This window comes from Typopeltis vanoorti, chromosome 18 (genome assembly GCF_054136105.1).
Source record: "Typopeltis vanoorti isolate ZY-2024b chromosome 18, IOZ_Tvanoo_1.0, whole genome shotgun sequence".
NCBI lineage: Eukaryota > Metazoa > Arthropoda > Arachnida > Uropygi > Thelyphonidae > Typopeltis > Typopeltis vanoorti.
Window position 1 is genome coordinate 103,717,575 of NC_143566.1, and position 25,062 is coordinate 103,742,636.

General features: G+C 36.9%; 1 protein-coding gene across 1 annotated transcript in view; it reads left to right on the forward strand.

The window, feature by feature from the left end:
• LOC150097010 (charged multivesicular body protein 1a-like) overlaps positions 1–25,062 on the forward strand; it is a 135,771-nt gene that overhangs the window by 20,426 nt on the left and 90,283 nt on the right. Inside the window, exon 2 of the mRNA XM_090407801.1 lies at positions 14,716–14,735. Within this exon, the coding sequence (XP_090263927.1) occupies positions 14,716–14,735 (20 nt within the window). The remainder of the gene's footprint in view (positions 1–14,715; positions 14,736–25,062) is intronic.

Sequence of the window (25,062 nt, forward strand, 5' to 3'; positions counted from 1 at the left end):
AAAATAGATAGAACATTACATGAATACATCATTAAGTCAACCTTCAAACCTTCTGCAGAATTAAAAAGTATACTCAGATCATCCAAAGATCCCTTTCCCTACCTTGCCCACCCAGGGGTTTACAAAATTCAGTGCACCTGCAACGTACCCTACATAGGGGAAACAGGGTGAACCATCCTAATAAGAAAAAGACAAACATAAACGCACATTTTACCACATTAACTTCCTACACTGTGGTAAAACAGGCCCGTATCATGCACTCCAAACATGCCACAGAATCAATTGCAAAGCACCAAGTCCCTGTACCACACCAAAGCTTCGTTTGAAAGAAAGTTCAGTGAAGGTTGCGAGATGCTGAAACATCATCCGAATCTCAACAAGAATGATGGATTAGTAATTTAATTCCAAGAATCTGGAGGACACATCTGCAACCTATATAGCATCCAGAACATGATGGCAGAATTCCAACACAAGAAAACCTTAATATAAGAGGACTATAGAGATGTGTTTAATGTAGTTTCACTATAAAACTTTATTTTTTTTTTTTACATTTTTTTTTTCATTGCATATTATCATACTCATATGCATAAAAATTTTATTTTCTTTTGTTTATTTATATTTGTTTATAGCTTTTTATTATTATTTTTTTTCACCAGAGGTCATGCTAGGATAAACAATTAACAAAGCAATTAGATTTATCTTACTTTTGTGTAGTGTCACATAGCTTGTGTCCTGTGTATATGTATGTTTTCCTGATGATTATCTCAATACAGAGGTCAAAACAGCAGGTGTTATTTTCATAATTAGAAGTAAAGTAATTAATTCAACATGCATGTTATGTCTCCCTAAATTCTTCACAATGAATGCTGACTACCATGTATGTAATCTTAAAAGAAAGAAAGAAAGAATTGCCATATAGATCCACTGTTTGGGTTCTTTGTTGATGGGTCTTCATTTGGCTGCATGGCCTGGATTCTCTCAATATACCACATTTTTCGCCTTATGTAAGACGTACTTTTTTGGATTTATGCCAGGAAGAGGGACAACGGATGCAATATTTGCGCTAAGGCGATTGATGGAGAAATGTAGGGAGATACAGGCGGAGCTACTTATGGTGTTTATAGACCTTGAAAAGGCGTACAACAGAGTGGCCAGACAGGAGGTATGGAGGTGTATGAGGAATAAGGTGGTGTCGGATAAGTATGTGAGGTTGGTGAAGGAGATGTATGAGGGAGCGAAAACTCAGGTCAGGCATGACATGACAGAGGGGTTCCCCATTGTCGTAGGGCTCTATCAGGGATCAGCTCTGAGCCCCTACCTCTTTGATCTGGTCATGGATGTACTAGTAGAGGACATCAAGAAGGAGGCACCAGGGAGCATGATGTCTGCCGATGATATTATTCTCTGCAAATCATCCCGAGAGAAGCTTGAAAAGACCCTGGAAGAGTGGAGAAAGGTATTGGAAGAGAGAGGCAGGAAAATTAACCAGGTAAAGACCGAATATATGTCAACGGGGAGTGACGAGGATATGATCATATGACTCCAGAGTGAAAGGTTAACTTCAGGGAAGAAATTCAAGTACCTTGGGTCGGTCGTCGAGAGGAATGGTGACCTGGATGAGGAAATGCAGCACCGAATAACATGCGGCTCGATGAACTGGAGGAAGATGAGCGGGGTCCTGTGTGACAAGAGAGCGAGTTGTAAGATGAAAGGAAAGCTGTATAAAATGCTGGTGGGGCCGGCGATGCTCCATGGTGCGGAGACACCTATAACAAAGGCACAGGAGAGGAAGATGGATATGCGGATGTTGAGATGGATGAGTGGTGTGACAAAGGAGGACAGGATAAGGAATGACTACATCAGAGGGACGATCAAGGTAGGACCGATTGGTAAGAATGTACAAGAAAGCAGGCTGAGGTGGTTCAGTCATGTAGAGAGAAGGAGTGAGGAGTATGTTGGTAAAAAAGTGGAGCGTATGGAGGTGGAGGGTAGGAGGAAAAGAGGCAGACCCAAACTCAGATGGAGGGATAAGGTGGCAGAGGATTTTAGGGAGAAAGGATGGAGTTGGGAAGATGCCCTGAACCGGAGAATCTGGAAGAAGAAGATTAAAGGTGTGAACGCCGATCCCGTTTAACATGGGATAAGGCATAGCGAAAGAAGAAGATAAGACGTACTTTTTTTGTACCTAAAATTTTTCTGAAAATTAGGATGTGTTTTTTATGTATACCCAGTTACGGTGTGTCATTGCTTGTCGGAAATGCACGATCAGTTTGAAAAGTTGCACGTTCATAATTTAAACTGGTAATCAATACATTTTCCCCATGTTGGGGTGGTAGTAGAATACTCCAACCGCACTCCTGCATATTGTAAGAGGCGATAAATGGAGACCCAGTTCCCGGGGTTATATCTGGGTCCTCTTCGAGGGTTGGGCGAAGGGCTAATCATCCTTCCCTGTAAAAATTGTCTGATTGCAGAAACTGTAAATCTGGATGAACAAATTCTCCTGGCGACAGACATGACTTGCAAGACCCAAGAAGACGGTTATCCAGCTTGGTCTGATGTTGATGACGTATAAGGGGAAAGCCTTTCAGAACTTGGAGAAGAATGATGGAATCCGAAATGAGGGAGGTGAGTTGGGCAGAAGCAAGAGCAGCTGCGAGGGACTGGGGCAGATGGACAACAAGCATATATTGATAATGATGATGAATCAGTATATTTGCATTTTTTTTATAACCCATGGATTCTACAAAGCACAGACATAGCTATATGATCACGTTTATGCATAATATGATCGAGTGTGCAAAAAAGAATGGCAATAGGGCAGCAGAGCGGCACTTTGGGCCTCCGCCTGCAGAAAAAATGGTACAAATTTGGAGGAAACAAGAGCAGCAATTAATAGAAGCACAGTCTCTGCAGAAACCTGTCAAAATGGCCATAAATTGAAAATGAATTAAAAACTTGGATAATGGATCAAAGAAGATCAGTTTTTTATTGAGCCGATACACGAGAGGTTGCTGCATATCTACAAAAATGATTATTCAACGAGCAAAATTATTGGCAACAGAAAGAATATCATCGATTTTAGTCACCATTGCAGTGCTCTACATTTATAAAGAGAAATGATTTATGCATTTGTGCAAAAACAAAAATATCAAAAAAAAAAAAAAAACAGACAAATTTGAAAATAAAATTATTGAGTTTCACAGATTCATCATAAATGCTAGAAAACATGACAATTTTTAACTTTAATTTTTAACTAAGATGGATGATCCATCTTAGCTATTCTTAACAGAAAAGCTAAGATGGATGATCCATCATCCATCCATCTTACAGACTGTTGGCTCCAACAAAAATATTATTGTTAAAACTTTTGGTCAAAAATAAACCCACTATACTTGTTTTGTTGTGCTGTGTGGGTGGAACAAAATTATTATTATTTATTATTACGTGACACCTCCAGGGAGTCCAAAGACTCACTGGGGGAGGGCATCTACTCTACAATCCCATCTCCATCACTCACTCAATTCACCAACTACAATGAACCGCAACTACACCAATGCCATCTACTGTCCACCACCACCACCACTTGCACATACAATCACAAACATCCATGCCCATTTATTAATTTTTAAAAGAAACCTGATTTGTTAGCATGGGATCAATTTTAATACTATAAAATTGAAGCAGTTAAGAATGATTGTTGCAAAATGAACACATAAATAACTGTAATCCCAGGAAGACTCACCTCTGCAATTCAACCTTTAGATGTATCAATAAACAAACCATTTAAAGGATTTATGAGAGGAAAAAGGAGTCAATTGGATGCAATCTCCAAATTTTGAGGAAACATCTACAGGTAGGAGAATGAAGGTCACAATTTCTCAGGTGTGCAAATGATAGAGTTCATGGAATGAAGTGAAACCCAAAATTATTATAAAATCTTCTCAAAAGCATGGCATTAGTAATTCTCTTGAAATTATGGAGGATGACTTATTATTTCAAGACAGCGATGACTAAGTTTCTGATGAAGAATCAAGTTCAGAAAATTTTGAGAGTGAAGATCACTAAAGATTTGAAAAGAAGATTAATGGAATTTATAACAATTATTTTGTTTATATTTTAGATTTTTTTATGATTTGATGATTTTTTTAAGATAAGTGTTTGTTTTTAAACAGATGATACATGTATTAAAATTTAAAAAATAATATTTACATAAACATTTTATGCATAATTGTGTGTCTCATACTGAGAAGAATATTTTTTTTTCCAAAAATTTGACATGAAAAGTGTGATGCATGCAATACAACGGCGCATCTTATAAGGCAAAAAATATGGTATTTTTAACACGCCTGAACAATCAACATTCCAGGCTCTAGTTCACATTAGAAAAAGAAAATGACAACACCCTCTCCTTTCTAGACACTTTAATTACATTCCATCAGGATCCCTGGTATTCTGTTTGCAGAAAACTCTCTCTCTCATGCACACACATTGGTAGATACATTCACACAGTTCCATCAACTCCTGCCTTAACAGTATGGAATTATTAAAACTTTATATCCTTTTATTCATTGATGCTGTATGGTCACCCCATTGTTCAGTTGTAGACAATCAGTATATTCATACAAATTTTGTTTGTATAAATTAGGTTAAACTGAAATATTCAGGTTTAAATTACTGGTTTCAGTTATTAGTGCATTTATATTGTGAGAACCGTACGATTAATTACTTGTTTTATACGTATATACAGTATTGAACCATGAAGTGTAGTGAAGATGTTGTAGCCTTACAGGAAGACTTGAATAGATTAAGTGATTGGGCACGGAAATGGGGATGTGAGTTCAATGTTGCAAAATGTAAGGTTTTAAAATTTGGAAAAGAAAGATGGGATGCAGAATTTATGCTTAGTGAGAATATATCGTTGGAGGTAGAGGAAATAAGAGATCTGGGGGTGATAGTGAATAAGGATCTAAAATTTAGGGGACACATCGCCAAAATTATGAAGACAACACAAAGGCTTCTGGGAATGATGTGGAGGACACTGACGTGTAGAAGTAGGGAGATTCTTGTTCCATTCTATAAGGCTTTGATTAGGCCACACATGGACTATTGTACCCATATTGGTCACTGGGTTTTCAGAAGGATGAAAAGATGTTGGAAAGGGTCCAAAGGAGACTGACTATGAAGTGTAGTCAGTCTCCTTTGACTACACTTCATAGTCTGACCTCTGGAGTGCCGAGTATGAGGAAAGATTGAGAAGATGTAATTTGCAGAGTCTGGTGGACTGGAGGAAGAGGGAAGATATGATAGAGACCTACAAGTTGGTAGGGGGTTGTTATAGGATCAATGCTGGAGAAGTTTTACAGAGAATAGTGGGAGATCAGGGGAGAACCAGTGGTCATCCCTGGAAACTGTATAAAGAGGGTGTGAGTAGGGGAGTGAGAGGCATATTTTTTTCGTGCAGAGTTGAGAACGATTGGAACGCCTTGCCTGAGAATGTGGTGTCTGCAAAGAGTTTGAATGTGTTTAAAACACGTATGATGAGCTGTGTGTGTGATAAAAGGACCTCCCAGATGAGTCTTTGACTCCATGAGATTTTGGGGTGGCAATAATAATAGAGTAGTTCATTGTGTGCATATTACGCTTGTGTATAGTATTAACATTTTATGAATGTAGCAGTGAGATTTGTTTGTATTTATTGTATCTAAAATGAATGTTATAGCTAAACTTTAGCCATCCATAAAATACAAATGTAAAAAAAAAGTTGTTGTGTTGACTTAAAATGTGAGTTTTTACCACTTTCGAGCAAAGTGCTGTGAAGATAATGTTTAATGACAGGGTTTCCTTTTCTTTATGACTGAAGCTAAACTGGAGTGTGTTCTAGTGAAAAGAACATGGTAACTAGAAAACATCTGGATAGAGCTGTTAGAAAGAGAGAGATATAGGTATGTTGATATATAGAAATATGAAAGAGATATATAGGTATGTTGTGATATAGAAGAATTTTTGGAACTAGTTTCATTAGTAGAAGAAGTTTCATTAGTAGCAATCTTTCAGAAAGAAAGATGTTTTAAAAGTTATTTAGCTGTTAGGTAACAAAGATATCAATGGTGGAAGAAATTTATAGCAACTTTGGAACTTCATAAATAAAGTAATAAGGGATGCTTAAGGATCAAAGCTGTATCACTGAGAAGAGACCCTTTTAAAGGAATGCAGAGAAGCAACTAGGGCTTCTGACTTAACGTCCAGTTCTCACCTTCTCGTGGTGCACCCTGTTAGATATCTACCTGAATATTGGACAAACGATGATGGGCTGGCAATTTGGGATTTAGCCAACCAAATTGTATTCTTATTGGCTTAAACCACAATTAAAATGATAGTACAACATGACAGAATTTCATGCCAACTGGGGTGTCACCCAGATAAACAAGACCCCCCTCCACGTTGTTTTTGCCAGAGGAACCAGGGTAAACAGCTAAAAGTAAGCTACTGGAAGAAATCCTGAAACACATCACAACTCAGCATCACCAAAATTCAAGATCGGCACTATGAATATAAAAGCCTGAATGGGAAAGAAATGGAACTACTAGCAGAATTGGATAAGTAGCAGATTGACATAATAGGGGTGACTGAAACAAAAAAGACCAAAACTGGTGAGATCTTTCTAAGCAATAAATACAAAATGTTATATTCAGTCAATGACAATCAAGGCAAAGAAGGGTAGCCATAGTATTCAACACTAAATACGAGGCTAATCTTCTTGAATGGCAGGCAGTCTCAAGTAGAGATGATAAAGGTCCCTGGAGAAAAAGGTATATGGAGTAATTAAAGGTATATCCTTGATATATGGAGTAATTCTATCCCTCAGCGGCTTTAACAGTCACTTAAGCACCCACAGCCTTCCAAGTATCCTTGGACTTCTGAGCCGTAATGATAAGGCTATGCCTCCAAGTATTCTTGTCTGTAAATTGCATGTATTCTACTGGCCAGTTTGTTTTGAGGGACGAAAAAAAACCAAGTTTCCAGGTGAAAAAATAACCCTCTACCTCCATATTAGACCGGCTAACTCATCTTTAGTTGAAAGAGACTACATGAAGGTCCCTCACATCATGGGCAGGATTCGTGCTCAGGTCTTTTCCGAACAAAGGGCTTCGTCTCTACAAACTGAGCTACAGGGGCTCAGGAGTAAATACTTCGAAAAATTGCTAAATGAAACAAGCAGTGATAGTACAGTGGTAAAAAACACTCAACAGGCATGCAATCAGGAATATATATCCATACTTGAATTAGAAAAAGCCATCAAAAGCTTGAAATGTGGAATGTGGCAGCAGTAGATGATATTCGACCAGAAATGCTGAAGTATGGAGATATAAAATTCTTACAGTGGCTGCACTGCATATTTCAGAATGCCTGGGCACAAGGCCAATTCCAGATGATGGGAGCAGTGCTCTCACAGTACCCATATACAAAAAGAGAAATAAAATTGAATGTGAATATTATTACAGAGGTATTTCCTTACTGAGTGTTGTTGTAAGATTTATGCAAGTATACTTGAGAAACAGTTGAGAAGAATTGTGGAAGGGAAACTTGGTGAGGAATAAGCTGGATTCAGGCCAAATAGAGGCTGTCAGGATCAGATTTTCACTTTATGACAAATACTTGAGAAATCGTGGGAATATAACAAAGATCTGTAGTTAAGTTTTGTAGACCTGTGAAAGGAATATGACAAGGAGAGGAAAGCTGTTCACTCAAGTTATATGGTGTCAGTGGAGCATGATATTAAGCAATACTTAGTCTTTATTTGAGTTGTAAGTCAGCAGTTAGAATTGATGGAAGTACAGAAAGATGGTTTGATATAAATCTGGTGTCAGACAGAGATGTGCATTATCTGCTCTGTTATTCATTATCTATATGATCACATTATGAAGGAAAGTGGTATTAAACCTGATATTAAAATTGGAGATGTTAATCTCAACTCTTTATGCAAGATGATGTTATACTTTTAAATAAATACAATACAAATCTTCAATATTCCCTGACTAAATTGAATAACAGTTGTAATAAATTTGGTATGAAAATCATCAATAACAAGACAAAGACAATGAAAATAGGCAGAATGAATGGAGAACCTAGAACAAGTAAAACATTTCACCCACTTAGGCACTTTTTTTAGTGAAGATTTATTATTATTATTATTATTTGACACTCCAGGGAGTCCAAAGACTTATCGAGAGAGGACTCATCTACACCTCTGCCTCCACCACTCAATCCACCAACTGACTGCATCTACTGCCGACCACCACCACCACCACCACCACTGGTATGTATTTCCATAGACAATCACAAACATCCATGCCCACAGCGGGATTCGAACTCTCAGCCTTTTGGCTAGAGAGCAGATATGCTAACCACTCAGCCAGCCAGGCTGGCCGAGTGGTTAATTAAATATGGAAATAGACAACAGAATCATCAAATCTGGTATGGTAGGAAGTCAACTGAATAAATTTATATGGAATAAAAGAGAAATTAGTCAAAATACTAAATTAGTAGCTGTATACAAGACAGTGTGCTGAAACCAATTTTAACGTATCGATCTGGATGCTGGGTTAGAAATAAAACACTTGACCAAAGACTAGAGACCATAGATATTAGAGTGCTGAGAAAGATTAGTGGCATCAATGGCAATATCATATTAAAGACGAGGATATTACGAAAGAAGTTAACATTGTCAGCATCCAGGAATGCATTAGCAAGCTAATCTAAGGTGATATGGTCACTTAAACAGAATTGGAGAGGAAAGATTAGCAAAAGAAGTGTTTTTTCCCAGATTGGCAGGAAAAAACCCAGAGGAAGACCAAGATATACGTGGATTGATATGGTAAAAAGTGCCTTAGAAGACAGAAATATAAGATCTAATAATGTTGGAGTCTTGACAGATATCAGATTGATTTGCAGGAAAATTGTAGATAGGAAGTTAGTGATGATGTAATTTCTTCATGTAGTAGTGTCATAATATTCTGGACACCCCTTTGAAGGTACATGTTAGGAATTTGATGATGATTTAATAGCTGTTTTGGAGAATAGATTTTTAAATCTTCAGTCATTTTTCCTTGGAAATCTTCTTCTGGAAGAGGGAAAAAAGTTGTGATTTTGAAGATGCAAGCTAAAGGAAGAAACATTTTTGTGTGATTTTTCTGGTAGGCATTTTACAGAGGAATTCTAGGCAGTGTTAAAATTTGAAGATTTTGTGAAGTCTGAACTTCTTGTATCTCTAAGAATTGGAAAACTACAGTTAATTTCTAAGATGAACTTTTTTTCAGAAGTACTGTTTGCTCCAAAAAAATTAAGAAATTGTTTGTTTTAAGAGAGGTCCAGATTTAGGTAAGAGATAATGTTATTTTTTAGCTGGTATATTTTTGGGCTCAAAGATAAGATGTGATTTATTTGTCTTTTAGATTTTAAGACAAGTTTCTAATTGAAATGCAATTTAAAATATTGTATATATTTTTACAACATATCTTAATATTGTTAAACTGTTTCTCGTGTTTCATATATAGAGGTGTGAAGACTCAATTTACTTAATTATTTTTAACTTAAGACTGAATTTTGAGAATAAGAGGGAATTATCATATCAAATTACATATATCTAGGATTTCAGTATAGAAATTTGATACCACTTGCAGTCTATTTTTACAATAGGCGAAATCTGTTATCAGGATTTAATAGTTTAAAACTATTCACAGTGATGCCATCCATGACATGATAGAATTTAATAAACAAATAAATTAAACATTTTACAAATAATAAAAAAGTTTTTAAAACCTTCTTCACAGTGATGTGCCACACTAGTCCTCACCAGGTGGTCCTGTCCTATGCTTTTCTGGAGGCTTCAGCTCTCTAAAGATCAGTCACTCTAGGTACACACCATGCATCCCTTCATTAATGGTCTATCCCCTTCCTCTTTTTCTTGGAACTTTACCTTCTATTACCATTTTGAGGAGTCCTCCTTCCATTTTTTCAGTGTGTCCAAAAGATTTCATCTTTCTTCTATCAATAACCTTAAGGAGCTTTACAGTTACAGTTCTACTGATCTTTTCTGGTACCCATCTGTTTGTCTGTCTTTCAGTATATGATATCCTCAACAGCCTTCTGTAACACCACATCTTAGAAGTAGCTATCCTTTTCCTCTCAGACTTTTTTAGATTCCAAGTGTCACATCTGTAAGTCACTGTTGGAAAAACAGCTACATCCAGAATCCTCAACTTTGTTACTGTGGAACTAGATCTCTCCTTCCAGATTTTAGACAAGTCTGTCTAAAATGGAAATATACATTAAGACTTTTGGTCATTCCTAATTGTCTTCTGAACAAAACAGATCTCTTCAGATTAATAATGGATCTCAGGTACTCAGACTTCCTGACTTCCTCAATTCTTTCTTCATTAAAGTACACACGTTTCTCAGGAGCTTCCCGGTGTTTTTCCTTTGAGAACTGCGATCTTTTTCATTTCAGCTGAAGTCTTTTGGTTCCTACTGATCTCATTACGTTTGTCAAGGATTTTTCCTAGCTCTTCCTTGTCATTATAAAGGGGTGCTGTATCATCAGCATACCTCAGCTTAATGATCAATCTGCCACCTTTCGTAATTCCTGTGTTAAGCTCATCCAGTGCTACATCCATGATGTTCTCAGCATAGATAACAAGGGAAGAGAAAGACATTATCCTTTCCCAACTCCCTTTCCAACCTGAAGCCAGTAAGTTAATCCAACACCTGTTCTTACTGTGGCTTCTTGCTCACTGTATAAGTTAGTTATCAATCTGGTAATGTGTTGAGGAAAACCCATTATTTTCATTACTTCCCACAGTTTCACATGCTGAACACAGCCAAAAGCTTTAGAGTAGTCTATGAAACACATTACTGCAGAGAGTCTAAATTCTTTATGCTTTTCTGCGATCTGTCTAAGACAAAGGATCTGATCTCTGGTATCCCCTTTTCTAAAACCTGCTTGTTCCTCAGGCATCTCCACCTCAATTTTGGTCTCAGTGCTATTTAGAATGATCTTTAATAAAATCTTGCTTGCATGAGAGATTTGAATAATAATTCTAAAAGTTCTTGCAATCCTTCATATCTCTTGTCTTTGTAGTGGTATGAAAACAAACTTCTTCCAGTCTCTAGGCCATCATCCTGTCTCTCATATCCTTGTAGTGAGTATTTCATTCTATGAAACACCCATATCCTTCCATTCCCTGTGGTCTTAACTCTGCTGGGATTCCATCTGCACCCAGGCCTTGTTGTTATTAAACTGTTTAACTGTTTTTTCAACCTCATGCATGAGTGGAGGAAGTTCCAAATTGAAATTTTCCTGGTGAGAGGGCTTTTTCAAATTTTTCTCCTCTCTGCTGTGCAGTTCTTCACAGTAGTCTTTCCATCTATTTATGATTTCCAGTTCTTCTGTTAGTACTTCTCCATTCCTGTCTTTTATAACATTCAATTTGGGCTTAAACTTGTGCTTTAAGATCACAAACTAAATGAAGCAGCCTTTAATAATCGTGCCTCCACATCTGAAACTCTATCTCTTCACATTAACATAAAAATTTTCCTTGTCCTGCCTCATGGCTATTCTGACTTCTCTGTGATCTTATATTCTTCAGTATGTATGTCTCTTTGTTTCTTCAGTTGCCCTCTTTCAATTAGATCCCATGTGGAATCTGATATCCATAGGTCTCTTGGTCTTCTAATTGTGCCTAGATACTTCTTGGCTATATCCTGTATTATGACCTTGACTCCTTCTCAAAGTATTTCAGGCGATTTTCCCTTACTAGTCTCCAAAAAGATCATCCAACTGAGTTGATGTTTCTTCTGTGAACCTACCAGGGATTACTATCACATCCAGTCTAAAAGGGTGGGCATGACTTGGAAGGTTTCTGAGTCTCAGTCTTACTTTGACTTTTGTTGATGATCTGTACCACAGTCTGCTCCAGGACAAGTATGAACATTAGAGATGCTTATCTTCCACTGTTGGATGATGTAATCACTCTGGTGCCTTGACCTATCAGTGTTAAATATCCAAGTATAGGTTCTTTGTGGGTGTTTCTGGAAGGAGGTATTGGTAATAACTAATCTGTTAGCATGGGAAAATTCCAATTGTCTTTCACCACAGATGTTATGTTCACTCAGACCAAACATGCCATGCTCAGGCGTAATTCTCATATTCTTTCCCACTTTTGCATTAAAGATGAAAAGTACATCTCTCCTTGATAGACAGTCCAAAACAGTCTGTAAGTTTCCTAGAATTCCTCACTCTCTTCATCAAGCCTATGTGTGGGGTCCATGAACTATCACAGTTAGCACATTGGTAGAATGAGCCTTAAGTCTAATACAAAGTAACCTGTCATTAACAGAATTATAACCAAGAAGGGCTCTTGTCTGAACTGTTTTCAGTATCACAGGTATCTCATTATGTTTTCAGTCATCTCCTGAATAAACGGTGCATTCCTTGTCTCTTTTAGATATTCATTGTCTAGAATTATGGAAACAAACTTCTGTGTTATATCAATTACTTTAATTAAAACTAAGATAAAATAACATGTTAACCTTTATATATCTATGTTGCAAGCTGCATCACAGTACACTTTAATAAAAAAAAAATTATTTTTTTTATCTGCCTCAATTGCTATTGCTAGTAGTTAAATTCTCTACAGTCCTGTTATGTTTATTGACCGTTGGTTATAAACTGACCTATATTGTCCTGCTTTTTATGTTTATTGGTTTTTTGCCATTGTTCTTCTGTTCCTAGGTGCTATATGGATTGTAGATTGGCCTTTCAGACTTGGAATTGTTATGCCCTCATTTTTATTAAGATTAGGGTGATGGATTAGCATTGCACAGGCTTCTTTGAATTTTCTTTCATATCAAGTTTTGGTACAGTATAAGGATTGGGTGCCTTTCTATTCAGTTCTGTGGCACATTTGAAATGCATGATCAGAAAGGATTGAGTTTCCATAATTAAGGAATTTAATGTGTCATTAGCTTTCTTCTTTTCTTGTTGGGACTGTATGCCCTCTCTTCCCCTATATAGAGTAAATTCCAAGTGCACTGGATTTTGTATACTTCTGAGTGGGTAATGGAGATCTTTAGAGAGCTGAGTAGGCTTCTTAATTTCTTAATCTAAGGGGCATTAGCACCCTCAAAATAAAGCTCTAATGATTTGTTCTGATGAGCAGGCTCTGAAAAATGAGTTGCAAATAATAAACAAAACATTTATAAAAAGCAGCTAAAACAGGAAAACTGTCAGTAGAATCTTTCACAGTAATGTTAGAAAAGTTGAAAATTCCAAAAAGGTCATAACCATTCCCTACATATTGGGGGGAGGGGATCTGAGAAAAAATGAACAGAACACCAAAAATACAATATTAAGATGGTATTCAAATCACTCGCAAAACTAAGACGCCTACTCAGCTCTGCTGAAGATTCTCCCCCTTCCCCCACCCATGGGTATATAAAAAATCTAGTGCACCAGGTAATTTAGCCTACTTAGGGGAAACAGGGCATTCAGTCCCAGTGTACATATGTATTCCTGATGACCTTGATACATGGTCAAAATGTTGAGTATTATTTTATCTTAGTTTTAAGTAAAGTAATTGTTCAGATACAGAAGTTTGCATAATTCTGCAGAATGAATTCTGGCTTCTGTAACCATAAAAGATAGAAGCGCAATTGGAAGAACGACGATATGTTATGCCCTTCGATTGGAAAAGGCCAAAGTTCGATTCTCGTCATGATGGGAGGAATATTTATATGGACTTTTTCAATCAAAGGTGAGTTAGCCGATCTCATTTGGAGGTAGCAGGGTTTTTTCTCCCGGAAACTCGGGTTTTTCATCCTTTAAGGACAAATCAGTCCTTCAGAACACACACAATTTACAGACAAAAAATACTAGCTGTGGTGGTGGGCAGTAGATGGCGCTGATATTGTTGATTGGTGATAGAGGTTTGGTGTAGTGGTGGAGACGGAGAGTTGTACAATAAGTGTTCTCCCACGATGAGTCTTTGGACTCCTTGGAGGTGTCACAAATAATAATAATAGAATAGTATAGGTATGCACGTGAAGGTTTTTCTACACCATGCTCTCCATATATAGTGCTTCGATAATATTATTGATATTCCATGTAACTGCATAACTTGCATATCCATATGTGTTTTTTTCAGTTGAACATTAAAAGATTAGCTGGCTTGGTTGTACAAATAATTGGTGTGTCTTTCTCTTTAGCCAACAGGTTGCCAATTTGAATCCTGTATGAACTTCATTACCTGGTGTAAGACCCCCCCCCTGTTTATTGAAGGCCTGAGGTGGTCTGAAAAAGTTCCATATTTGTTCTCTAGAGCAGAGTTTTTGGACTTAATAAAAATGGAAAAATAAAATAATAATAACAGAGATTTGAAATAAAATATACTGCAGTATTAAAGTACTTCAATAAATACAACAATATGACTGTATAATATACACGCCAAAAAGCAAGGGAGAGAGAGGAGAGAGATAGATAGTAGTATCACTCACAACAGCATATTGAGATTAAAATTAAGGGTAGAGCATGATATTTCTGATGTTTATTTATGTGCGAGCAAGATTCTTAGTAAAACTTTCAGAACAGTTTAGTTTCTTGTTTTTACATTTTTTGTTTAAATATTGCTACATTCTTTTTCAATTATTTTTTTCCAGAACTTCTGTTTCAGTTGAGGGTATGTATGTTTCAGTTTTGACTTATGTGAAAAAATTGTCTTTATAGTTAAATAAATATTATCACTTTTATAAAAAATGTCTTATTAAATTAGCTCATCAATACTAATGTACCAAAGGTTTATAACTTCTCATGAATAAAATTAACATTAAAAGATTAGTAGATTATATTTAGACTAAACCAAGATGCTATAACAAATTATTCTAAACAAGAAATTATATTCTTGTTTTAATCTTTTTTTCAGTTCAGGCATAAACAAAATTTTGAACATGAAGTATCACGAGTAGGCTGCTTTTGTCCTTGTGGCGATGCACTGTGCTACTTATATATGGAAAATAATGACTATTGTATTGATTTAGCCTTGGAGTCTTTCTGAATCTAACTCTTGCTGATGAGACTTCAGTAAAGGTTGAAACCAGTCTAGGTGGTGATCCTTCCATTAATACATAGCAGTATATATACATAACTGAAAGGATAGTATCTCAGCATTCCACAATGAATGTACATTGTGGAATACTGAGCTAATTGATGTGAAGTTAATGATCTTTGCATGCTACTAGCCTATTTATGAAATACTTCACTTGCAGAATTTGTGTGCTTATGCTTGGGTAAAAGATTAAAACAATAATATAGTATAATTTATTTAATAACCAAGTGGGGGGGGATAAATTTAAAAAAGAAACTTTCAACAAGGTGCCAGAAATAATCTTGAAAAAAAAAAAAAAAAAAAAAAGTGAGAGGCAAAGACTTATAGCATCATGAGCCATGAATAGAAATTAAGTTCCTTCTTCCCCCAGTCACAATATGGTTGGTGGAGAGGACAGATTTTTTCTTTATTTTCCAAAAGCTGGCTTTATCCACAGGGAATGCTATAACTGATTTTAGACTCAAGCATTTAGCTCATTTCAAAGAGAACCTTATCTCAAAGTATTCTCACTTTCACATCTATTTATTAACATCCATGGAATTAACACCAACATAAATGACATTCACCATCACTTACAGTCATTTAAACTAGACTAGACTTTTCACAGAAACCCACATAACATCTTCATTCCCCATGTCCAAATTATACACCTCATTTCACCACAAAGATGGCACCTGTGTGAGATTAAACACTGCATGCATGGCAGAGAGTGGCTAATATAGAATCTCTTGCTTTTGACCTCTTCTTGCTCAAGGTTTCCTTTCTCATTTAGTAATATTCATTAGCTGCATTTACAACCCTCTGAACCCTGATAACCACTCAGACCTCTTCACGTTCCTCTTCGTAAAACTCAACCATATGTAATCCAGTCACCAAAATAGGGTTGGGAAAGGAGGAATTTGTATACATTTGATTTAAAAGACAATATTATATTCCTTGGGAAACACAGGAGGAAGTCTGTTCCATAGTACAGCAGCAGCAGGGATGAAGGAGGAGGAAAAGAAACTTGTTCTGTGGGTTTTTCAAGGTGCACTGTGAAGGAATGTTGAGAAGCAGCTGCACTTGTTCCGATGAGCTTAGTACTATGTCATCTGCAAACCTGTGGATTGGGTTGGAGGTCAACTGAAGTAGGTCATTGATATATAGTAGGAAGAGGGTTGGTGAGAGGACAGAACCTTGTGGAACCACGGCATTAGTTGAATGGTGAGAGGATAAAGAACCATCCACCACCACACATAGTCTGAGTCCAGACAGACAGCTGGCAATCCAACTACAGAAGTTCCAAGACACACCAAACGGTGGGAGTTTGCTTAGTAAGCCTTTGTGCCACACTCAGTCAAATGCTTTGGAGATATCAAGTGCAACCACTTGAGATTCGTCAAACTTCTCCATGGCATTTGTCCAGAGATTGGTGACATGTGTGAATAGCTCTCCTGTTGATTGGCAGCGACAGAATTCATACATTCATTAGGTGAGTGCCTTCAAGGTAGTGTAGGAGTTGGGAATTGATGATTTTTTCCATTAGTTTAAAAAGACAGGACTGAGGCAAGTGAGATAGGACGGTAGTTAGACAGCAGTGACTTGTCGCCCTGCTTGGGAATGGGTTGAATATAGGCTGTGGGATGGATACCAGTGGAGTAAGAGAGTATATACAGACAACAGGAGTCAGTTCTGGTACACAAACTTTCAGGACATTTGGAGGATGGCCATCTGTTCTAGGAGACTTTTTGGTGTCTGTCTAATTTGGACAGTAGTTTTCTGATCTCTTTCTGGTTAAAGGATATAGGGCAGCATTGTATGTTGGGCATCTGGAATGGCTGGGGGGCATTTACCATTGTCAGTTATGCATGCATTGTAAGCAAAGTGCAAGGCCAGGAGATCAGCTTTTTCTGTGGGTGATGGTGCAAAAGATCCATCTAGGTATGATATGGGTGGGAATTCTCATAGACAGGCTTATACATTACTAAATCACTTAAGGAATTGACAACGTAGATACGAATATAAATTAAATTACACTTTAATAAATATTTCTGATATTTTACCAATGTCACGTTGCCATCTTCAAAAGGCACATGCACATAGGCACTACAACACAGTAACTGAGAATGAAGTGATGCAGCTATTGTTCTCCTAAAAGTCCTGATGGTGTCCCCTAGCAGGCTAAGTAGGTGTTCTTGGTCCTTGGGCTGAAGGTCTGCTGATGTAAGCCTCCCAAATTTGGGGCAGTCTCATACAACCAAATTTGTTGAGGTTTGGAGAGTTTCTTAGGGCTGAGGCTGATTCCATAAATAGTCTTTCGAATTTGTATTTGCTACAGTGGAAGAAAGCTACAGACATTTATGGAATCAGCCTCAGCCATAAGAAACTGTCCAAACCTCAACAAATTTGGTTGTATGAGACTGTCCCAAATTTGGGAGGCTTACATCAGCAGACCTTCAGCCGAACGGCCAAGAACACCTACTTAGCCCGCTAGGGGCACCATCAGGACTTTTAGGACTGTGTTGTAGTGCCTACATGCACGTGTCTTTTTTGTAAGTTCCTTCTGAAGATGGCAATGTGACGTTGCTGAAATATCGGAAATATTAAAGTGTGATATGGGTGGGAATAGTGTTGGGCAGAAGTTACAACCAAAAGCTTTGGTGAGAGACCAAAAGGCTCGGCTGCCGTTTGGACAGGCTGCTAGTTTCCTGCTTTTTGCTCTTTCGAACTCTGTTTTGAAAGCATTGATATTTTTTTTTGCATTTATTTCAGGCTTGAGTATAAGCTTTAAAAGAGGATAAAGTTCTTAATTAGAGCCAGTTATGGAATGCTTGATTTTTCATTTGCACGGCCTTGGCACATCTTTTGGAGAACCAGGGTTTAGTTAGAGAATGACAGTTCAGAGTAGTGTGGGAATGTATGTTTCCATGCCGATGAGGATTGCTATGGTGATAAGTTCTTTGCATACGTTTGGGTTGGAAGGCCAGAAGCAATAGTCCAACCATGGGAATGAGGCATAGAAGTCACGAGGCTGTCCAACATGGCACTGTTATCTTCTTCTTCTTCAACCTTTTGGTTCTGTCCACTGCTCGACGAAGGTCTCCCCCATGATTTTCCAGACCACTCGGTTTTCTGCCTCTTCCATTCATCTCACTCTTGCAATTTGTTCCAGTTCATCCCTCCACCTTCTTCTCGGTCTTCCTCTTTGTCTTGCTCCATCCATTGGTCTCTACTCTGTTGTTTTTCTAGTCCATCTCCCATCACTGCATCTGGCAATATGGCCAGCCCATATCCACTTAGCCTGTTTAATGTATTTTACAATATCCATGACACCTGTTTTGAGATCTTATCCAGGTATTTGTCTTCCTATCTCTTAATGTTATTTTTAGTATTGTTATGTTATTTCTCTCCATGCGATGTGTTGTTCTCAGCTTTTTGTTTAGGGCTTCTGTTAAAGTTCATGTTTCTCCTCTGTATGTTAGGACAGGAAGTATGTACTGGTCGAAAGCTTTCCATTTTTAGACTCATAGGGATGTCACTTCTGAATATGTCTCTCATTTTCACATAAGCCATCCATCCAAGGTGAATTCTTCGTTCAATCTCTTTTTTTTGGCACTTCTCAAAGGATAACAATTGGCCCAAATATGCATATGATGTAACTTGTTCTATTTCTTGGTTTTCAACTTTGACAGTTCTATGGTTTATGTATTTATTCATCATTTTTTTTTTTCTATTTATTTTTAATCCAATTACTTTGGAGGCTTCATTTAGTTGATTTAGCCTTTCTTCCAGATCTTCAAGATTATCTGCTATTAGGACAATATCATCTGCAAATTTCAGATGATGCAGCCTTTCTCCATTTATGTTTATTCCTTTTGTTTCCCAATCAAGGCTTCTAAAGACTTCCTCTGGTGCAGCTGTGAATAATTTGGGAGATATGGTGTCATATTGTAATTCTGTCTAAATCCAGCTTGTTCACAGGATTGCATTCCCTCTAGTTTAGATATTATTCTATTATTTATAATTTTTGTGAAGACTTTATAATGGTGGGGAGTAGGCTTACAGGTCTGTAGTTTTTAATTTCTTCCTTATTGCCCTTTTTAAAAATTAATATTAGAAGTGAATTGTTCTAATTTTTTGGAATTTTTCTCTGTTTTAGGCATTTATTAGTTAGTCAGCTATTTGGCGACAGGGCTTTCTCCCTGTTTTAAGAAGTCTACCATAATTCCAACTTCTCCTGGGGACTTTCCATTCTTCTTTTCCTGCAGTGCCATTTCCACTTCACTTTGTAAGATCTCAGGGACATCATGTTTTTCCTCACTCTAGTTATCTGTAGATGATTCTTGGATGTCTCTGTCTTTGTCTTCATAGAGTTCAGTATAAAATTCCTGAATTCTTTTCATTATTGCATCTCTATTTTTTTATCATCATCATCAAATTCCTGCCATGTACCCTCAAGGGGTGTACAGGATATGATAGTACTACATGATAAAATTAGATCATTACTAACTTCCTATCTACAATTTTCATCCAAATCAGTCTGTTACTGATCTGATAATGTTGGAGTCCAACATTATCAGATCTTATATTTCTATCGTCTAAGGCACTTTGTACCGTATCAATCCACCTATATCTTGGTCTTCCTCTGGGTCGTTTTGCTGCCAACCTGGCAGAGAACACTTGTTTTGCTAATCTTTCTCTGCCCATTCTGTTTAAGTGACCATACCACCTGAGATTAGCTCTGCTAACGCATTCCTGGATGCTGACAACGTCAAGTTCTTTCCTAATATCCTCGTTTTTAATATGATATTGCCATTGATGCCATCTGTTCACACCTCTAATCTTTCTCAGGACTCTCATATCTGCTGTCTCTAGTCTTTGGTCAAGTGTTTTACTTCTGACCCAGCTCTCAGATCCATAAGTTAAAACTGGTTTGAACACTGTCTTGTATACAGTGTTCAATTTAGTGTTCCAACTAATTTCTCTCTTATTCCATATGAATTTATTCAATTGACTTCCCACCACACCAGCTTTGCTGATTCTGTTGTCTATTTCTATATTTAATTTACCATCTTCAGTAAAAATCATGCCTAAGTTGCTGAAATGTTTTACTTGTTCCACAGGTTCTCCATTCACAACACAGTTGACATTTTCGTTGATTCTGCCTATTTTCATTGTCCTTGTCTTTTTATTGCTGACCTTCATACCATATCTATTACAACAGCTATTCAGTTTAGTCAGAGAATCTTGCAGACTTGTAGCGGATTTATTTAGAAGTATAACATCATCCACATAAAGCAAAAAGCTGACATTAGCATCTCCAATTTTGTTATCATGTTTAATATCACTTTCCTTCATAATATGATCCATATAGATAATGAATAACAGATGGATGTACATCCTTGTCACATCAGATTTAACATTAAACCATCTTCTTGTACTTCCTTCAATTCTAACTGCTGACTTACAACTCAAATAAAGACTAAGCACTGCTTGATATAATGCCCCGTTGACACCATATAACTGCAGCGTATTGAATAGCTTCTCTCTTGGCACCTAATCATATACCTTTTCCAAATCAACAAAACTTAAATACAGATCTTTGTTATATCCCCATGCTTCCTGATCTGATCCTGACAGCCTCTATTTGGCCTGAATCTAGCTTGTTCTTCACCAAGCTTTTCTTCCACAATTCTTCTCAACCGTTTCTCAAGTATACTTGCATAGATCTTGCCAGGAACACTCATTAGGGAAATACCTCTGTAATTCTCACATTCAGTTTTATTTCCCTTTTTATATATGGTACTATGAGAGCTCTGCTTCAATCATCAGGAATTCGTCCCTCTGTCCAGGCTTTCTGAACTATGCAGTGCAGCTGCTTTAAGACTCTTATACCACCAAACTTCAGCATTTCTGGTCGAATATCATCTACTCTTACTGCCTTTCCACATTTCAAGCCTTTGATGGCTTTTTCTACTTCAAGTCTGGATATGTATTCCTGACTGCATGCCTGGTTAGTGTTTTTTACCACTGTGCTGCCATCACTGCTTGTTTCATTTAGCAGTTTTTCAAAGTAATTACTCCATACTTCAAGGAAATCTTTTTCTCCCGTTTTCATGTCACCTTTATCATATCTAACTCCTTTTACAGCACTCTTTCCTCTATTTCTAAGCTTCTTCAACAACCTCCAGAATATTTTGATACCTTCTTGATATTGATTTTCTATATTCTTGCCAAAGTCCTCCCATGACTTTTGTTTAGCTAGTTTTACACAGTGTTTAGCATTCTTGAATTTGTCTCTGTAGTCTCTAAGAGCACAAGCTGACTTATTTGACAGGAACTTTTGATATGCTTTCTTCTTTTCCTTCACTGCCTCTTTATCTTCCTGTGTGAATCAGAGAGTTCTGATTTTTTTATGCTTGCACACAACCTCACCACATGCCTCTCTGGCAGAATCAATCAATGTTTTCTTCAGAGTTTGCCACTGAATCTCCAAGGTTTGATTCCTGTTCTCAAACTCTTTCATTTTTTCTTCAATAATCTTTGTGTATTTTAGTCTACAGTTCACATCTGAGAGCTGCTCAACTTTTATTCACTTTAAAACTTTCTTACAAGTTATTCTCTTCAATATGAAATTGAATTTTATCCTGCTCAAGACTAAATAGTGATCACTTCCGATTTCAAATCCTCTGTACACTCTGGTGTCCTGCACCAGGTAGAAAACATCACTATCAACAATAACATAGTCAATGAGACTTTTTTTATTCCTTGCCTCTTCTCTCCATGTGAATTTGTGCACATTTTTATGTTGGAACATGATGTTAGTAATAATCAGTCCATGTCCTGAGCAGAAATCCAACATATATTTGCTATTATTATTAGCTTTGCTCTTTTCTCCAAATTTTCCCAAAATATTTTTGTATGTCTGACAAGCATTTCCTACTCTGCTATTTAGATCCCCAACAAGGACCAACTTTTCCTTTTTCATTGTGTCAGTTGCTTTTTCTAAAGCTTCAAAAAATTCATCCACTTCTACCTTAGTAGAACCTTCTGTGGGACCAGTGCAAATAAGTCTCATTGTCCGGTTCCCCATTCTCATATTTGCCCACATTAGTCTACTTGAGACTGACTGTCATTCAAGAAGATTAGCCTCGTATTTTGTGTTGAATAATATGGCTACTCCTTCTTTTCCTTGATTGTCATTGCCTGAATATAACATTTTGTATTTATTGCTCAGAAAGATCTCACCAGTTTTTGTCTTTTTTGTTTCAGTTACCCGTATCATGTCGATCTGGTACTTATCTAATTCCTCAGCTAGCCCCATTTCTTTGCCATTCAGGCTTCTTACGTTGATGGTACCGATATTTAACTCTGGTGATGTTGATTTTGGGTTTGTTTTCAGATTTGTTCCAGTAGCTGACTTTTTGCTTTTCACCCTGGTTCCCTGGCGAAATCAATGGGGGCCTTGTTTAACCGAGCGATGCCCCAGCCAGCATGAAATATTGTCATGTTGTACCATCATTTTTTATTTTTTTATAAGTTCACCATTTATTCCTCTTACAGCAGCTATTTCCTTTGTTCCAACTGATAATGTTCGTCTTAGGGCTTATTGTTTTTTGTTGCTTCTTTAATTTTACTATTGTTTTCTATTGTTTCTTTAATTTTCCTAGTATTATACGATCTAATTTCATGTTTCATCCTTTTACGTATAGTTTTACAAATTTACACATATTCTGTTTTATTGGTGTCATTCAAATCTCTTTTCATATCTCTTCTTTTCTTCATCAGATCTAAGGTTTTCTGTGTTAGTTTTTCCTCTCTTTGTACCTTCTTACACCTTCTATTTCTAGTGCATAATTCAAGATAGATTTTGTTAAGATTTCATTAGCATCGTCGATGGTAGTAACTGTGTTTAACTTTTTTAGTTTAGTTTTTAGTAATTCTCTATAACAGCTTTTATTTGGTAGAGGTTTTGTAGTTTCACTAAATTAGACTTTTTTCTTATGAAGTTATTCCATTCCCATTTTTTGTTGATCCATACTTTTGCCCTTACTAGTCTGTTGTCACTTCCTGTATTAAATCTATTAAGCACTTCAGTATTATTTATTATATAACTTCTGTTGGAGAGGATGAAGTCTATTTCTCTGCATCTAATCTTGGCATTAAAGTCGCCCATTATAATTATGTACAGTTATTTAGAATTATTTAATGTGGATTCTAATATTTCATAGAAATTTTCTATCTCTTCATCTGGATGGTCCATAGTTTGGGCATATATTTGTATAATTTTCAGTTGGTATTTTTATTTATGAAGAGACTTAGTTCATCTATTCTTGATGTTATTTTATTAACAAACAGGACATTGTCCTTGATTGTTTTATTTATTAGGAATCCTACACCACCAGTTGAGTTTCTGTCACATTTACATTGGTAGAGTAGAAATCCATCTCTTAATCTCATGAGAGTTTCTTCTTTCTTTCTTATCTCTGAACGGCCCACAACATCCCATTTTATATGGTCCAATTCCTTCATCAATTCTTTCAGTCTATCATCATCCTGTAGAGATCTGCAATTATATGTTCCTACTAATATCCTTCTATCATTGTGCACGCTAGATGAACACATTGTAGCTAGCGGAGACTGTAGCATATTTTTCAACCTAAACCCTCTGCTTAAGTCCACAGGACACGTCCCTTTTTATCATGGGTGATAGACAAGCCAGTATGTAATTTTCCTTCTTTATTCATCATTTGCATTATCCTCATGGGGGGGGGGGGGGTATTTGGCTTTGTAGCACCACGTTGGCCAGACGGATTGGTGCCTCACAATAGTGCATAAGATGAAATGACACAGCAAAATAGGAAAGATTCACTCCTAGCCCTTGAATACTATAATAGCATTGGGGGTAAAGAAGAGAAGAAGGAAGGAAGAGGAGGGACCAGTCTGGCACTGTCCCATAATACTGTAATGCCATGGAATTAACAGAAATTAACCTTACTGACATGAAGGCCTTCATCTCACATTCTACCCAAAATCCTTATCTGCTTTCCAAGCCTTCTTGGTTCAACAAGAAAAGCAGTTGAAGAAAAAAATTCGGCTCACTCCAGATGGTTTGCATCCAGAAGTCCATCTTCATACCTTGCCTATACCAATGCATGCGACAAATGCAAAACAGTCATCAGCAGATCTTGATCTGATTTCATAGAGGCCAACAGCAGAAAAGTTGCCTCCATAAGCTGCACCTTCTGGTCCCTTGCTAAAGCTGTTGGACAGAACTCACCTGCATTACTATCACATTGACTTTGATGACACCACTGTTCCTTCATCCAAAAATAAAACTAACTCCTAACAATGCTTTTTTCTGCAAACTCCTGTATTGATGACCAAGGGAAATTGCCTCCTGCCATACCAGAATTTGAGCAACATATGCATCCTGTTGTTTATCTACTAGAAGACATTAGAAAATTACTAAATAACTAGAACACTAAAATGTCTTCTGGTTCTGATGGTATCTGCAATTATTCTCAAACGTTATACTCCAGAGCTAACACCTGTATTGTATCATCATCATCATCATCAAATTCCTGCCATGTACCCTCAAGGGGTGTACAGGATATGATAGTACTACATGAAAAATTTACATCATTACTGCCTTCCTATCTACAATTTTCCTCCAAATCAGTCTGTTATTACTTTTCAAGACTCCAACATTATGAGATCTTATACAGTAATCCCCCGATTAGTGTGTCATTTTTTTTTTTGATACCCAAATTCGATTAGTGCACATATATCCATCTTAAAAATAAATGTTACAGATTTTAAAAATTTCTATCTATACATTTTTATGGCTAACTAATTTAAAAAATCACTCACCAGAATGAAATAAAATAATTTTTGTTATTGATTTAAAACATTTTACAAA